At 37.8% G+C, this 17,045-nt stretch overlaps 2 protein-coding genes across 4 annotated transcripts in view; one reads left to right on the top strand and one right to left on the bottom strand.

Moving 5' to 3' along the window:
* The first annotated feature begins 289 nt into the window (after window positions 1-289).
* LOC146313097 (relaxin-3 receptor 1-like) lies at window positions 290-3,854 on the top strand. The gene is made up of 2 exons (XM_084739279.1): window positions 290-362; window positions 2,408-3,854. The coding sequence occupies exon 2, from the start codon at window positions 2,533-2,535 to the stop codon at window positions 3,736-3,738; it is 1,206 nt and encodes a 401-aa protein (XP_084595405.1). The 5' UTR covers window positions 290-362; window positions 2,408-2,532; the 3' UTR covers window positions 3,739-3,854.
* Window positions 3,855-10,852: 6,998 nt separating this feature from the next.
* The window catches only part of LOC146313096 (ras/Rap GTPase-activating protein SynGAP-like), an 89,846-nt gene continuing 83,653 nt past the window's right edge, over window positions 10,853-17,045 (bottom strand). For 2 of the 3 annotated variants that reach the window (XM_084738719.1, XM_084738721.1), the window contains 2 exons: window positions 15,153-15,225; window positions 10,853-12,959 (listed from right to left, as the gene is read on the bottom strand). In XM_084738719.1, coding sequence (XP_084594845.1) covers window positions 12,921-12,959; window positions 15,153-15,225 — 112 coding nt within the window. In that variant the 3' untranslated portion in view covers window positions 10,853-12,920. The remainder of the gene's footprint in view (window positions 12,960-15,152; window positions 15,226-17,045) is intronic. The other variant, XM_084738720.1, reaches the window with a different exon arrangement.

Raw genomic sequence — 17,045 nt, 5'->3', positions numbered from 1 at the left:
ATTGCGAGGAAAGACAGATTAAAACAGAAGAAAAAGTCAATAAGTTTAAGAAAAAGGAACGAAATCTATCTCTTAGGATTAAGAAGTCAAGACATGGAGAGATTTTTCTATCTTCACTGCAAAACTAATAAAACAATAGTTGCCAGACCGATGTCCCAGTTTCCCCCAAACTTCTTCGGGTTATTCTCCCCTTTGTTGGGGATTTCCAGTCAGTCTGAACATGCAGAGTGAAAAATATGATGGGGTGGAGCATAAATTCAGGGTGGGCTACATCCACTTTGTTGTTGGTGTCTGCCTTCGAGATAATTCTCTGTTGTGCAGCAGAGCTGGAGCTGAAAATTGACCTCCTCTATGAGATTCAGGTGAGTTTTACTTCTATGTTATTTGTGTGAGAAATTTGAAAGCGCTAAAATTGGATCAACAGTAAACTAAAAGAGCTTAAACAGGCACATTCAGTATATTTTACTGTTTATGTAGTTATTCTAAAGGAAAACTGTGAGTCTGGTAGAGCTCTCTGTAACTTTAGAGTTTAGATTTGGTTCTTTATACACTGAACATTGATCACAAGGTTAGAAATAAATGTAAACATGACATATTTTAGCTTTGAAGGAGAGAAATGTCTCTGAACTACAGTCTCTGGTGCTTGGCTTGAAAATATCATTATTCTACTTGGAGTTAACAAATGATTTGTACACATTTTTGATTAAAGAAATGTACTCGCATGAATACAGTATGTGAAACTGGATCAAACGGTTCATTCAATACTGTTGCATTAAGTAATTCTAAACAAAATTTCTACTCTTTAACCTTTACTAGTAATTTCGCCCACAAATACAGTAACTCCACTGCAAGCTTTAGGATGATACAGGTACACAGTCTGTATGTCTATTTATTGGTCATTTTTGGACTTAAAAATATCCAGTAACTGCTGAAAATGATTGAATGATCATGTAATGAATCCCAAGATGTCAGGAGAAATTTAAAGGGATAGCTCAGGGTTTTTTTAAGTGAGGTTGTATGAAGTACTTATCAATAGTCAGTGTATTGCCTACAGTAGATGCCTGCAGTTTGGAGAAGCAACAGAAGTACCAGTGTAGGAAGCAAAGCAATGTACTGCTGTGGACAGGATCAGCAGCAAAAGATATGTTAGCCACCTAAAAAAGAATATCAGTTTAAATGTGCCCTATATTTAAACTTATATATCTATATATTTATGTATAGTATTTTCACTGTTCTACCTTGACAGCCAGATAAATTTCGCTCTCTCTAAAGCAACCAAACTCCTTTGACAGAATCAGTAATTTTACCTCACAGACATGCTGGTCTACTGCCTTGATTATTTTGTTTTCTTGCGCCTTTGTGTGACTATAGTGAATCTGAGCTAAACATTTAAAACACAGCAGTCAGACAGTAACACAAACAAACTAACAGAATGAGGCAGCAATAGACTGCACCTGGAAGTAACTCCTGTGTTTTGCAAGGTAAAATTGCTGCTTTTGCCAAAGGAGTCTGGTGGCTTTGGAAAGACTGACACAATAGTTATATAACAGCAGTTTCCTGTTGGAAAAGCCTGTCTGACAGGAAGAGTGGTGAATTATTTATTCTAAATATAGCGTACACTTCAAACAATATTGATTATTTTAGGTGGCTAAAATATGTTTTTCTGCTGACACTGTCCATGGCGGCACATTGCTTAATTTTCTGCACAGGTACTCCTGCTGGTTCTCCAAATTTGGGGCACGTCGACTGACATCTACTGTAAGTAATACACTGATATAGAAATACCTCATACAGCCCCACTTCAAAATATCCAAAGTATCCCTTTAAAATTGCTGATCTAATAACTTTTTTTGCAAAAATGAACCATTTTATGAATCTTGTTGTCTTTCAACACATTTTCTGAAACATTGAGGTCAAAATATATTTTAATCCAGGTGTTAATCATGTAAACTGTATGGGGGATTTTTGTTATTTCACGTTGCTTCGAAAACTAATTTTCAAAAGTTTTTTTGCCTTGTTGTACTAAATGAAGAATAATAAATGCCTTATCTGGTAGATGTAATATGTAGTGAAAGCTCACATTTGGAACACACATCTGGCTGTGATTAGCACTGAACCTGCCCAGATTAATATATGACACAAATTCATGTAGATTATATGATAAAAAGTGACTCTGGAGGACTTTTGACAGGCTTTTTCACTTCAAAGGCTGAAATTAGTTTAATTGCTTCATCTTTTTATTCATATTTCCTCTGAGAGAAGTTTGATTCTGGGAGATCTAAATTGGATTATCTAGCTCTGTGGCTAACACTTTAGTATAATCTGTTTATCTGACCAGGCTAATGTACTTATTTGCTAATAAACTGCAGCGCCTATTATGTAGTAATCATTTCCTCTTTCCTTGCAGAGATAGATGACTGTCAGCTAACAAACAGACAGACAACTAAACATTTTTAGTTCATTACTGGCACAAGAGGGACAAGCGGAACCATCTCAAGTAGCTAAAACAGCTGGACAACTCGAACACTCAGCATGTCAGACTCTGATTACAAGAGACTTGAGCTTTTCAGCAGCATCCTGACTGGCTGCAGTGGCAGCCCTTGTAACAGCTCCCACCCCATCCTCCACAACTCGAGCGTGGATTGGCTGGAGATCGTTGATGACAGCTCCCCCTGGCTCAGAATACTTATCTCTGTTGTGTACTTTATTGTTGCTACAGCGGGAGTGTTGGGGAACTTGTTAGTGATGTTCCTGCTCTATTCCACTCACACCATCACCACAGGCAGCATCAACTTCTTTGTGTTCAACCTAGCTGTGGCCCACTTCCTCTTCTCCATGGCCTTGCCATTTTGGGCCATGGACATTGCTCTGGACTACAACTGGCCATTTGACTTGGCCACATGCAAGGCCGTGTCCTTGCTCACTGGTCTCAATGTCTTTGCCAGTTGCTTCTTCCTCACAGCGATGAGTTTGACCCGTTACTGCTATGTGGCTACCGCTCTCAAACCCAGCGCCTCGCTCTGCAGCAGATCCTGCACCTCTCCGGTCGCCACAGCTTTCATCTGGGCCGCAGCGCTCATAGCAGCAGCACCCCGAGCTGTGTTTGCTGACCTGAAGCTTGTGGGCAGTGGCAACGACACCACTTGCCTGCTCCGCTTCCCAGATGGCACGGCCTGGCTCGGAATAAACCAGCTCCTGCGTGTGGTGCTGGGATTTCTGCTGCCCTACGCCATCATAACCGTCTCCTACCTGCTCCTGCTGCGCTTCCTCTGTCGCCACAAACTGAAGGGCAGCAACTCTCGGAAAAGGGCTGACGTTTCAAAGTCTGTGGCAGTTGTGGTGCTCTCGTTCTGCACCTGCTGGTTCCCGTACAACATCCTCACACTTTGGAGCGTCCTGATTCAACTCGACATCGTTGATATCAGCCCCTCGTACTTCTCGGCTCAAACATACTTCTTCCCTCTGGCCAACTGCTTGGCCTTCACCAGCAGCTGCTTCAACCCGGTCATCTACTGCCTGGTGAGGAAAGAGTACCGCGTGGCGCTCCACAATGTGCTCTTCAAGCTGAACCTCGCCATTATGTCCAAGATTCCCTATGGCATGACTTCTGAGGAGGGGTCAGGACACGCCAGGGAGCTCGCCATTCCACTCAGTAAAATGTACAGCCAGATGACCCAAACTGACACCAGGAGATATGTACCTCTGCCAACACTTCCAACGGTAGTGTCAAACCTGTAAGGGCTCAACGCAATGATCCAATTCTTTAGATTTATCAAACACAGTTGTGTTATTTTAAAAGGGATTGTTCAGATTTTTTTGAAGGTGCACCAGCACAGAAGCTAAGCAACGTACAGCTGTGCATAGGGGCTGCAGCAAAAGCTACTTTAGCCACCTAAAAAAGATACCGGTTTAAGTGTACACTATAGTTAGAATATTTCTCACCACTTTCGATGCTGTCAGACAACCTTTTCCAACAGGAGTCTGCTGTTACATAAGTCAAATATTGCTCTCTTCAAAGCCGCCACACTCCATTGGCAAAAACGGTGATTTTGCGTCACAGAACAAAGGTCTACAGTTGCTTCGATCAGTTAGCTTGCTTGCGTTATTAGGTGATTTGGTGAATCCAAACCAAGCTTTTAAAACACAGAAATCACACAATAACACAAACATATTGACAAATTGAGGCCATGTAAGGGCGGTTTCTCGTCAGAAAAGTCTTTCTGATGGCCAGGTGAAGCAGTCAAAATATTTTAAATACAGCGTACAGTTACAACGTACTGTGGGCATTGGCAATAACACCACTTACCTGCTATACAACACAGGCTGTATAGCAAGATTAAGATGTAATTCCTTAAAAGGATATTGTTTTAGGTCTGCCTTTTTTAAGTGACTAACTCTCTAAACTGTGGGTGTGTTGAACCTCGTCTACTGTAGGTAATACACTGAGCCCCTCATCAAAAAATCTGAACTATCCCTTTAAAGAGTTTGCGTCTGTGTCTTTTCCTTTCGGGATATGGATAATGTATATTTCAAATCTGTTCAGAATACCCCGCATCTTAAACACGCCTAAGCTTTTGTGGGTCTTGTATTTGACACTTTAAGCTGTCTGAATGGGCTGTACGACTTATTCTTATTCAGTGAAGACATAATAAAAAGATTAATTTCTTTCACATATTCACTACAAATTTGTCCCTCCTTTTACCTTTCTTCTCCATCTTCTTCTTATTGTTGTATTATTAACATGAAATACTATACAATAGTTTGCTATTGTACAAGTGTCTATCTCTGCAGTTTGGAACAATTAATATCACTGCACTGTAGGTCTGGATCGTGGCTGTCTTGTCCTGGTGTGAACACATTTTTGTCATTTGTTTGAAGTTTGTGAATAAAATTGTTCCTAACCTAAACTTTTTACTGCTTGTCCTCTTTTTTTCACATCACCCATTGTATTACAAATTTGCACCATATAATGTGCTGTAAACATGCAGTGTTTTCTCTGAAACATTCTTGCAAGGATCAGAGTGTATATATATATATGTATACAATATATGTATGTATGTATGTTTCTGTATGTATTAATGTGTGTATATTTTGGTATTTATGTATTTCTATCTGTATGCATATATGTTTCAATGTGTGTGTGTGATTCAAATTTGATCATATATCAGGATAAACCCCTTGAGATGCATCATTCTGTCTCAAGGCTTTCAATCAAGATTATTATAGTTAACTAAAGCTAAACTAAAAACTTGAACTAAATGTGAAATAAAATTTTGTTATCTGAAGCAAATAAAAAACGTCACTTTAGAAAAAACAGAAACGAACGAAATTAAATAGTGAATTTACCAGACTAAGAAAACTAAACTTCTAAACTATTCTTAACTTCCTGCCCCAGACAAATCCCCTCTAAAATAAAACAAAACAATACACAATAAAAGCTAAACTACAACAAGCAAACCTACTCTTACTCAACAAAAAGTAGAGGTGAAATAAAAATAAAATTAACAAAACATACAAAACTATAACAACTCTGGTTTCAATTCTAATTTGATAAAATACCTGTGAAATAAATTTGCAAAAATTCTGTATTGTAGTAGCGTAATCAATTCCTGAACAAAATATGTTAAAAGTCTGAATTCTGTCAGTCTAAACTGTCTGAAATGTAGCACTGCTGAAAAATGTCATGGAAAATCCTCTCATGCTTCGAATTCTGCCTTCAGTGATCCCAGTCCACCACAAGATGGCGTTGTTGATCAACTTAAAAACCTGAACAAGGTTCAAACTGATTGTACACACATTAACTTGGATACACATTAACTCTCAGGGTTGGCATCATTTTCTAGGAATCGATGCGTTGGATTATTGCATTTGATTCTTTGAATCCTATAATATTCTCATAGTTTTATAGAGATTTAGTGAAGTTTAAAAAAAACATTCAAAATTGTATTTAACTGATTTGATGCTTGAGTAAACTCACCAGTCAACAAAAGCATCCTGAAGGATGAAGGATTCACAAATAACTTGAATTCAGGAAACATAATAACTTTTCTGTTTTTGACAGTGGAAAAGACTAATTAATTCAGGAAATCAGAATTCATTCAAGATGTATTGACACATTTAAAGATGGTGCACTGACATTTTCATGATAAATTATTTAAGAAAAAAAATGCTAGAACCCAAATTATAGAGCAGAAATCTAACAGCTGACTGTGCATAAATACATTACAGGTGTCCATGACTCGTCAGTGTGACAGCGAGCGAGAAGAAAGTGAAGGAGCTGTGAAAGTGATGCATGCAGGGTGTCAGACAGGTGGTTGTCTGCAGTCCTCTGGCATCATGCAGATCTCTGATGGAGAGCAGCTGACATCCCACCGCCAGCTCAGCCGTTCAAATGACACAAGAGCGTGGTAAGCCTGGTTGTGATGAGTGACATGAGAGGATGGGCTGTGATTGGTTGGAGGAGTGTTATTTGGTGTTGTATCTTGACCGGGTTGGATCATCTCTTCATTATTTGAGTGTGGAGGCTTGCAGAAGTCAATCATCATGTTGAGAGCGTTAAAATCAGCAGATTGTGGGGACGGTTAGACTGAGGGATCACTGCTGGTAGTGATATGCAGCAAACAGAAAGCGGGGTAGACAGACGCGACAGATTGGACTTGAGGCGAGGCCTATCATGAGCTGAACGAGGTTGGTTTGCATGGGCTTCGGGAGGATTGTGTTGAATATAAAACTGAAATCGGCAAACTGTGTTTGGGCACATAAAAGCCAGAGCTGTCAGGGTGTTCCTGAGCAAAATTGAGGCATAATATACAGTAGGGCTGTCATGATTTCAGAAGTTCACTACAAAATTATTGCTGACAAAAGATTCTAGATAATGATATTATTGTGATATTTAAAAAAAAAAAAAGAAAAGAAAGAAAAAAGCGTAATTCATCTTTAACTTTGTTAACTTCAACCACAGATTGTATATTATACTTTGGCTCCAACTAAATTACTCAAATACTCATTTTAGAACGTGAGGGTCATTCATGTTGCGCCTTTAATATATTTATCTTAGGCACTGGACCTTTAAGTCACAAACAGGAGAGAAAATATAAGATGAAACGTAGAAAACTGTCAGGGATTCTGTATTAGTCAACCTCAGCATTACCCCCCTTTTTTTTTTAAACATTAAACAAATATTTAAAGATTTTTTTTGGCCTCTTGAGGGCAGCAGAACAAGCTGAAAACACAACATCTGGCATTTAATCTTATTCTTATCTGGAGAAGTTGATATGGTGGACGTGTTAGCAGCACTAACAGCTTCCAGTTTACACATCCAGCACTTGAGACTTGAACCTTACACCTCCTCCACAATGACTGACAGACCGAGGATGTTGCACGACTGTGTCTCTTGGATTCCTTATCACATTATGTAAATACCTCATATAAATGTACGTCTTATACAAATCTTCGATCCAAAGAATGCTTTACTTCAGATATTACTTAACTTCCTGCCCTCACAGAATTTAATGCAATGTCATGTGTTTGTACCATTAAGTTTTTGAAAAAATGCTAAAGTTGTGTACTTAAAATAAAAGATCTTGAATTAGGGATTTATTAGTTTATTTAAATCACTCGGAAAAATCACCTGAAAAATGAATACATTCCCTTTGTTCAAACAAAACAAATCATATCAATCAAGTATACTTACACTAATAATAATAATTACAAGCGCAATCATACCTACAATAACTACCATTATAAATAAAACTACCAACATTAAACATCCACCATACAACATCAGGGGGACTGGAGGGTATGGCTTATCCATGGGGCATGGCTTATTTCAAAAGAAAAGTCAAGTAAATTAAGGTATTACATCCAGTAGGCCCAATTCAAGTCAGAAATCCCACCAACTATATATTTGTGACACAGTAGATCAATTGCGCAGAATAATAGCTGCCAAGAAAAATACTTTGTTTCATTCCTAAATGCTATACATCCATTTTTAGAAACATAAATATGTCGATAGATGTTAAATACCCTTATTCAAAATATACAAGATATCATCTCATTTCATTTATTAGGTCCTGCTTTAGCTGCAGCAAAGCGGCAGTTCTTCTCCCTTGGGTCAACAAAAGGTTCGTATATCCTCTAAAACGTCATGGTTCTGTAAACATAAAGCACTTCTTCTTTGACAGTAACTTCAATAATAATCCCTCGCCAAGTTTTATTACGCTGGAGCATTTGTCACGTTTTTCATTTGGACCGAGAAACGCAGCTCTTGTTCCTTTTTTTAATGTAACAAAAAAAATACAAGAGAAGGTGTAAATTAAACTATTTATATGGATGAGATGAGGGCCAGGAAAATAAAAGCACAACAGACCCTTCATTTCATTTCATGTGCTTTTTTTTTTTAGTTGTATTTAGCTTGAATGGTCACTTCGCCAAGGATTGTGTTTCAACATTTTTATGCATTTGGCATCGGAGATATCAAAAGTTCTTGTTAGTAATATCTCTGTGTTCCTTGTGACACCTGAGAGAACACAATCAATCTCATCCTGTAATGATTAAAAGGAGACTTGTATGAATGTAAATGGTAACGGCACTTAAATACAACAGGACAAACTTTAGAAATGGCCCTGCGATGGCGAAAGTTATATATAAGAAATCCTAAAATAGCAATGAACAAGCAACTAAAAATTGAGCCTGACTGTCTAAACTTTTTGTCAGCGTTGTGTCTTGAATACACGGAATAAAGCATCCTCTCACGTTATGATATAAAGCAGAATAAGGATCCTTAATTCCAGCGGAGACGGGAGATGAGGGCACGATTTCAGAGGTAGCACACTGTACCACTGCAGCTAATACAGAGAGTTTCAACGATACATGGGTATAATATCATATAATTTTATCTTTATAAATAACTTTTCAGATTATGGATTGCAGCTTCTCATAAAATGAAAACAGAAGTGCAGTATAACATTTCAAAATACTGTATTGCAATGCAGGCCAAATAAATAAACGCATATTTTCAAAAAGAATACTTAAAACTGCAATCCAGTATTGTTGAAAGCACCACTGCTGTTTTGGTTACACAAACATAGGTGAGATATTTTTAAGAATTTGTCTTATTGTTCCACAGAAGAAGAGAAAATGTGCTATGCTGGGAAAATTATACAGCTCTCATCCCATGAACGCAGTCACACCATAGCACTGTAGTTTCTGGATTGCAGCATTAAGAGTTAATAATATAAGAATCAGTTTTTTTTTACCACAAGTTCAACATGCCTGAAGGCCTACCCTTTGATTTGAATACATTTTACATATAAGAATAAATATACATTAAGCTATTTTATACATTTCTGGTAACATAAACATATAACTTTGTATCATTGATATTTATCTGGAAAGAAAATGTCTTTTTAAAGGCAAGAGGTTAAGATAAATTATATCAACCATGAAATCTGTAATATAAATGATTCTGACTAACATACAGAGTTAACCAACACACTGCTTATTAATTCATCACCTGACTACAAAAAAATGACATTTAATATACAAAGTTTACAAGTTTTTTTGTATTGGCATTGTTATTTTGGGCCCTGTGGCACAGACTGTAAGGCAGTCATATCCTATGCACATATACTACATTATCCCTGCGTGGAAACTCTTTATTGTTCTGTTGTTTTCACGGTCTCTCCTCTTTTTGTTTGTTAGTCTGCGATTCCTCTCTGTACTGTCATGTTGTATAATGCAAAAGGCTTGAATGCCACCCTCTTCTGAAAAAAACGGAAGAGTCAGCAGGTTGGATTTAAAAAAGTTGCCTTCCAATGAGAAAGCCATGTCAAAGTTTTCTTTTTTGTACATTAGAATAATATCTGACAACAACTCGACTTACTCGTCCTCGCATTTAAAAAGCACATGCAGAACTGTTGCACATCTATGCTTCAGAAACATTAAACACAACAGATGAGTAATTCACTACTTGCTATAATATGAGTTGTTTCCAGTTGCACATAATGTTTATAATCATAGTTATTTAAATTGATTCATACAGCACTTTTCAAACCAATGTTACAAAGTGCTGTACAACGAAACATGAAAAGGCAAAAAAGATAAATAATGAAAATGGTGCAGACTGTGATTTTTAGATTTTTCTGGTGGACTCATTATTTTTGAGGGCTTGGTTAGTTTGCCGTCTCTCAGATGTAACTGTCCATGAGACGAGCTTTCATCAGAAACTGTCGAGTAAAGATGAGCTGGAGCCTTGCTGTCGCCGTCAGAAACACTCTGTCTGAGAAGCTACAGCTGTCAGTATCATCTGTCAGAAATTCATGATAGAAGAACCTTCCTTGCTAAATAGGTATAGTAGAGTTGGTTACCCCTGAAAAAAGGAGGGGACACTCCAGTGATTTAGTATTTCATTTCCATTAAGTTGGAGGCCTTCATAAGAAAGAATGTTAAAAATCGAAGCAGCTGAGGCACAGATATCTGGACTCTTAGACCCCATTTGCAGCTGAAATTAATGTGCAATCTGTATCTGAAAGTCCTCTCTGGATACGGCAAAGGACACGTGTTAATGCTTTAAAAGCTACAATATGCAAGAATTGACCACTTGTTGACTTCACATTCCAAGCAAATCATATCATCAGAGTAAATGCAGCTAACTGTAGCTGCTGTCAGCTGGTTAGCCTGCTAACTTTCACGACACTTCGTCTTTTACATAATGTCAAGACTAAACTTATTTTAAGTTTTGAATGTTTTAAATTAAAATTCTTCCATATTGCATCTCTAAATGTACGCAGAACGCATTGTGATTGGAATGTGATCGAATCATTGGACTGGACCACATCTGTGGGGGGTCCGGCTCACATCGTGATCGCATCTAACCCGGGTGTAAATCAGTTCTATGCAGTAAGACCTTACTGTCAAACTCCACTTAACTCCACCTCTCCTTGCTAACTTCAGCTGCCTGCCAAAAAATACAAGTATTAGCAGCAGCTAGCATGTCTTCCTTTGAAAAACACGATTTAGAAGCGAATAACACTCGTCCGTGATGTTGTTTTCCTTGGCATGAAATGCAACATGTTTGTTTGTCCATGCTTGAATAATTTGCATTTTGAGATCCAGAGATTAATACAGGGTTCAATTTAAGTCTTAAAAGTCTGGAAGAATGTTAAATTTTAACTACTGTCAAGGTTAGGGATTTGCTTGAATTTAAATATAAATGAATAATGCTTGATTTGCAACACTATTATTTTATCTACACAAAAAAAATCATGTAAACTGAAAATCTTTTAATATTTGAAAAGAAACAATCTCCCTGTCTTATTTGTCATTCATAGCTGGATCAGTCCTCTGTTGATCATTTGCTCTGGAAATTACAGAGCATTAAATAATCATGATCAAAGCATACAATCAAAGTTAATATGAACAGCTGGTAAACACATTGATTGCTGTGGGTATAAAGGAATTTGCAGTTGCATTTATACTAACAATTTAGATGTGATGACACAGGCTTTGAGAGCCTGGAAAATTTTGTTTTTGTAACCTTGAAAGTGCTTGAATTTTACTCATAAAAAGCTTTATGAACCCTGTATAATATCAGGTATAAATGCAAAGGTCCATGGATCAGATGTCATTATCCATAAACATACATATCACATGTTAATACAAGGTGTAAATGGGGCCTCAGTCCCTCCTGTGGGTCTAGTTCCAAAATGTTGGATCCTACATTTCCCATAATGCAACCAATAGGATTTTTACTAGGAATACTGCCTAGTTTATACTTATATCTATCAAACATACTTCTAGTTTGTAGCAACAAGTTTTTGTTATAAATTGAGTGAGTCTTAGTCAAAGGTGAGATATTATTTTCCTGTATGTAACAAAGTTCCTCCAGAACCACAGAAAACATTACAAAACTGTTTTCAGAGCCTGAAAAGTACTCCTGTACTGTGTAAAAGTCGGTGGAATGCCCCTTAAAATTCAATATTTTCTTCTATATTTCTCTTTCATGTCAGGTCTTCAAGACTTATCTGTGACGCACTTTGTATCACTGTTTTGAAACGTCATATATATTCTTTGTTATGATTAATATTATTATTACAAAGTGAACAAAACACATTATAATCTCAGATTATTTTAGTAAAGTATCTCCATTATTAAAAAGGTTTAGTAGCTTTAAGAAATACTTCTTCTATACACTGTAAGTCAAGAGATTGTTGTTCAGGCTTTACACTGTGTGCCGAAGGAAAGCGTAACCAAAGAGAGGATTTAGATTGAATTTAAAGCAATATTCAGTTGATTGTAGGATTTGCTTGGCATCTGTTCAGATGAGATGGCTGTACTATAAAGGATGCAGAAATCATAGTGAGATATGTTACTAAATGATTTAATCAGATAGTAATATAGGTCTTTGCTTGGGCCCTGTATCCGAGGATCAAAAATGATTCAACAACGCGCTGGTTGTTTGTCACAGGCGTCACCATGAGGGGATATTGTGCTTGTTAAAAAGCCTTTTCTACATTTTGTCTGCAGCCACTTGAGTGAGAAGCGAGTGTGCTGCTTGTAGCGGGGAAAATCATGAATCCATCTTCACCCCCGTATTTTACACACCTCTTCTCACTTCTTCCGATTAAATAAAGAAACTCATTAGGTTCAGTATTGCCATTGTTGTGGCATTGGCTTATGTTTCAGTCAAACTGTGCAGAGGATTCTCTGCTCACATTGGTCCTCTCGCTAAACTGATTGTCAAGTTCTGATTCAGGCAAAGTTTGAATATGTGCAAAGTTTTTCTTTAAGAATGTTGTGAGATGAAGCCTCCAGTGGTCCGGCTGGATCCACTGCAAAGCTGGGTTTTTGTAGAACGATGTGAACTGGTCTTCTTATACCCGTGTGACCATCATGACCTCTGGTCACATCGGTATTGACAGTCAGGATCCTGGGTGACCACCGTAGACCTGGTTGATAGACTGGGGGGAGAGAAAACAGATGAAATTACAACTTACTCCATTTACATCTCCTTAGGGAACAAAATTAAAGAAATAGTTAAGACAGTTTGAAAGATAAGTTTATTTACTTTCTTGCAGAGAGTTGAATAAAAAGACCATTGTCCAAAACACCACTAGTAGCCAGTTTGCTTAGCTTAGAATAAAGACTGGAAACTCGGTAAAGACTTGCTGTGTCCAAAGGTGACAAAATCTGCCAACTAGCACCTCAAGGCTAAAAAATCGGAACGTTATCATAACTTAATGGTATCTTGTTTGTCTTATTCATACAAAAACACCTAAGTGTAAAAATGAAATATGCTATTTTACGTCGTGCTATGTACTATACTAGAGTATTTCTTGGCCAGGAGTGATTTGTAGGCCATCAGCAGAAACTACAGCGAGTTACAGCTCCTGGACAAAGAATAGTTCAGCAAATAACCCACAAATAAAACCGCAAATTTTACACTTGTTTTACACAAGTTTTTTGTGCTAAACAGAGGTGTAACTTGAGTGACAAATTTTACTCGACTTGACAAAACTGAAAAAGACTTGTCACTTAACTATGCCAAAAAGTATTCCAGTCCCTTTATTTCTTGACACAAATAAAGTTGACGGTCTTCATTCCCGGGAAGAAAAAAAAAAACTTTCACATGCAAAAATGTTGTGGTGGTCAACAACAAATTGATTGCTCAGGAAGATATGTAAAACGTGCAGGTCGAAAATTACAGAGATGCAACAACTTCCAGCCTCATTCAACATTTAAAGTGAATAAAGACCGGTTAGCCGAGGCTCTGTTGTTAAAATGGCATTACATTTGGTGAAGAGTGCATTATGACTTGTTTAGGATTTAAAACTTAAAGTTTAGGACTTGGGACTTGCCTGTCTTGACTTGGGACTTGGAAGCAAAGACTTGAGAATCACTAGTGACTTGGAAAGCAACAACTTGATCATAATTCTGGTACTAAACCTCTGCACGTAACTTTGGACTGAGCCAGTTTAGCTTCTTTTTCCCTGTTTCCACTCTTTGTGCTAAGCTAAGCTAACTAGCTGCTGGCTGCAGCTACAGACCTGATAGTGGTATCAATCTTTTCATTTAACTTTCAGCAAGAAACCAAATAAGCATATTTCCAAAAATGTCGAACTATTCCTTTAAGTCTTAATACTCCATTTTCTGTCTTTGAGAGAGGACTGTTGACACTCACACAATGTAACTCACAAGACTCTCCCAATCTGAAGGAATAGCATTTCTCAACACTTACTTGGACTTCTTTAATAAGACTCTGATAACGTTGCATTCAATATCAAGACAATGATGTTTTTGTAGCTATGATTGTAATTTGAGCCAAAAAGGACAGCCGGCAAACCAAATAGTGAAATAGATTAATGTTGGCAAAGCAGGATTAGACGTCTTTCATCACATACTTGTATTCATTTAAGAAGTCTGCTGTGAAAACAATCTCACAACAGACCCGCTGGAGAAACACTTATATATGTGAGCTGAGTTTCCAAAAGGCAATTTTTTGTCTCTTTGCTCTTGATATTGAGAGGTAAAAGAAGGGGACAGAGTATTTCAAGGACAGTATGTGTTTCTCCTGAGTTATTCTGGCGTAAACATGGCGCGCGCACACACACACACACACACACACACACACACACACACACACACACACACACACAGAGCCTCTTCACCTGCGTCACAATCCAGCCCACACGGTGCATTCACGACACTGCAGCCCTGCAGAATCACTGTGACGCTGCTGGTGAGTCACAGTCAAGGCTTTCTAATGATAAATGCGTTCTGTGATATAATAATCTTTTTGTGGCAGATATTATTCCGTTTCAGTGTTGACGACTTGCTATTCCTTCACAGAGACAAACTAGATTAACCTCTGCACATAAATTTACACTCCATCCAGCTCTTGAGTTTTAGGACCAGCAGTGTTTTCCTTCTCCCTTCAGGCGTGTGCAGTAAATGGTGAGATGTTGTTTCAGACGTGACATAAACGTACTTTTGAAAAGATGGGAATAGGTGAAGTGCATGACAGCCGCAAAACTTTTCCCCTGCACTGGCTTCGGCAAATGCTTTGGATATGATGTAAGAATGATGCAAACTGTTTTAGGACATGACTGGTTTAGCAAATAGGGATGATAAAAGACGTAGACACAGGCACAAACCTGGTCTGTGAGGATTCGAGGCTTAATATCAGGAATGGCACCCCCTCTCAGCTCATCTTCCACAGCCATGAGTCTGACAACAGGGAAATAGAAACAAACATACCGGTTGACAAAAATAGAACTATGAAGCCGGCGTTCTTTAGGATTCTGTGGCCATATGATGATATTAAGGTCTTGACACGTCACTGAGTACATTCAGCTATCCTCAGAGCTTCCTGAAGCTGAATCCGAACCGCCTTCTGAACAGTTCAGATAGTTCAAATTCAGCCGTTCAGATACAGAAATTGTGAAGTGAGTGTGTGCAGGATAGTTGCATGTGTGTACCTATGTTTTGTTCCATTAAACACTTCCTCCAAGTACATTTCCTTTAATGGCTGCAGTCAGAAATAATCTACCTTGGTTTCTTCTGACCATGTAATCAAGTTACTTAAAGGCATAATATGCAGGATTTTCCTAAAATAACAATGTATAGACGGATAGAATCTCAGTCATCACTTGTGACCTGCTAGAAGTGTGTGGCTCTGTCTGTATCCGCAGACACCCTGCCCTCTGCTTGTATTTTCTTATTTGCTGTGTTCAGGCCATGTCTGGGCATCAGCCTTTGGGCAGTCGGTGTGTAACCCCCAGTCAATAATAGCGCACAAGGTTGTGAGGTTGGGACTCCATTAAAAATGTAGCAACCGGGTTACATCAGTGTCTCTGTCTCTATCCTCTGCTCTCTGTCTGTGTCAGGAATGTATAACGAGCTGCAGGTCTGTGTCTGTTTGACTGTGTAACAATGAGAAGAGAACAGTTTATTTCTCTGATTGGCTGCTTCATTCTTGCTAATGTCGCTCTCTCTCTATTCATTCATTCTCCAGCTTGCTCAGCCACTACTCTCTCTCTCTCTCTTTTGTTGAGATGGGGAGGAGGGGCCAACTTTGAATAATGTGTTTACAAACAGCAACCGACAAATCCTGCATAGTTTACCTTTAATTAAAATACACCAACTGCTATGTATGATCTCATGAGGAATTAGTTTATACAGATGGATGTGAATAGCTAGTAAGTTAAATCTGGTACAAACCATATTTTCTTTTTTTTTTTTACACAGACCCTGATATAAATAAATTTAATGAACTAAATTAAACTAAATTATTAAATATGAGCCCAACAGATATGATTTCTTTAGCATTGGTCATGGTATTAGATGAGCTACATTTAAAGGAACAGTTCCACATTTTAGAAAATAGTTATTTGCTTTCTGTCTGAGAAGTGGATCAGAATATGTGCGTTAAAGGTACCCTGTGGAGTTTTTGAACAGTGTTGCTGTTACTGAGTAACTTGTTGATGAGTCTCTTTTGTATTCTGCTAACATACATAAATGTAGCATTTTCAGAAAAACTGCAAAAGAAGATGCTAATTAATGTGTGTCTCCATCCACTACTACTATTAAGAGTTTGGGCTGGGCAATATATCGATATAACACTAGATATTTCTTAGATTTTGTATATCTTTGTGGTGTTTTAAATTATGTAATTTTATAATCGTACTGTTCCAGCTGTTTTATCCTTTGCCTTTACCCACGTAGTCATTATATCCACATTACTGATAATTATTTAGCAATATTTTCATTGTGTAAATATTTTGTTAAAATACCAATTATCATCCATACAATACTGTCGAACACCACTGATATGGACGTAAAAAATATCATGATATAAGAAACAACTGGAGGCGCTAATTCTCCATTCCAGTGCCATTGTACCATTGCAAAAGAACAGGGTGCAATGAGATGACGTAATTAAAAGACCGCCAGTCAAACCTCAAATGGTGGAAAACAATATAGAAAATATGATGAAAAAATGGCATTTATGTTTGTTTAATGTATTGATTTGAGGATGGTTAAGGTCT

This window comes from Lutjanus erythropterus, chromosome 16 (assembly GCF_056507025.1).
Source record: "Lutjanus erythropterus isolate fLutEry1 chromosome 16, fLutEry1.hap2, whole genome shotgun sequence".
NCBI lineage: Eukaryota > Metazoa > Chordata > Actinopteri > Lutjaniformes > Lutjanidae > Lutjanus > Lutjanus erythropterus.
The sequence above is the reverse complement of the archived record's forward strand: the minus strand, read 5'-3'. Positions and strand labels throughout refer to the sequence as shown.

Excerpts from the sequence above, each read along its gene's own strand:
- LOC146313097 (XM_084739279.1), top strand. The coding sequence starts at position 2,533 with ATGTCAGACTCTGATTACAAGAGACTTGAGCTTTTCAGCAGCATCCTG.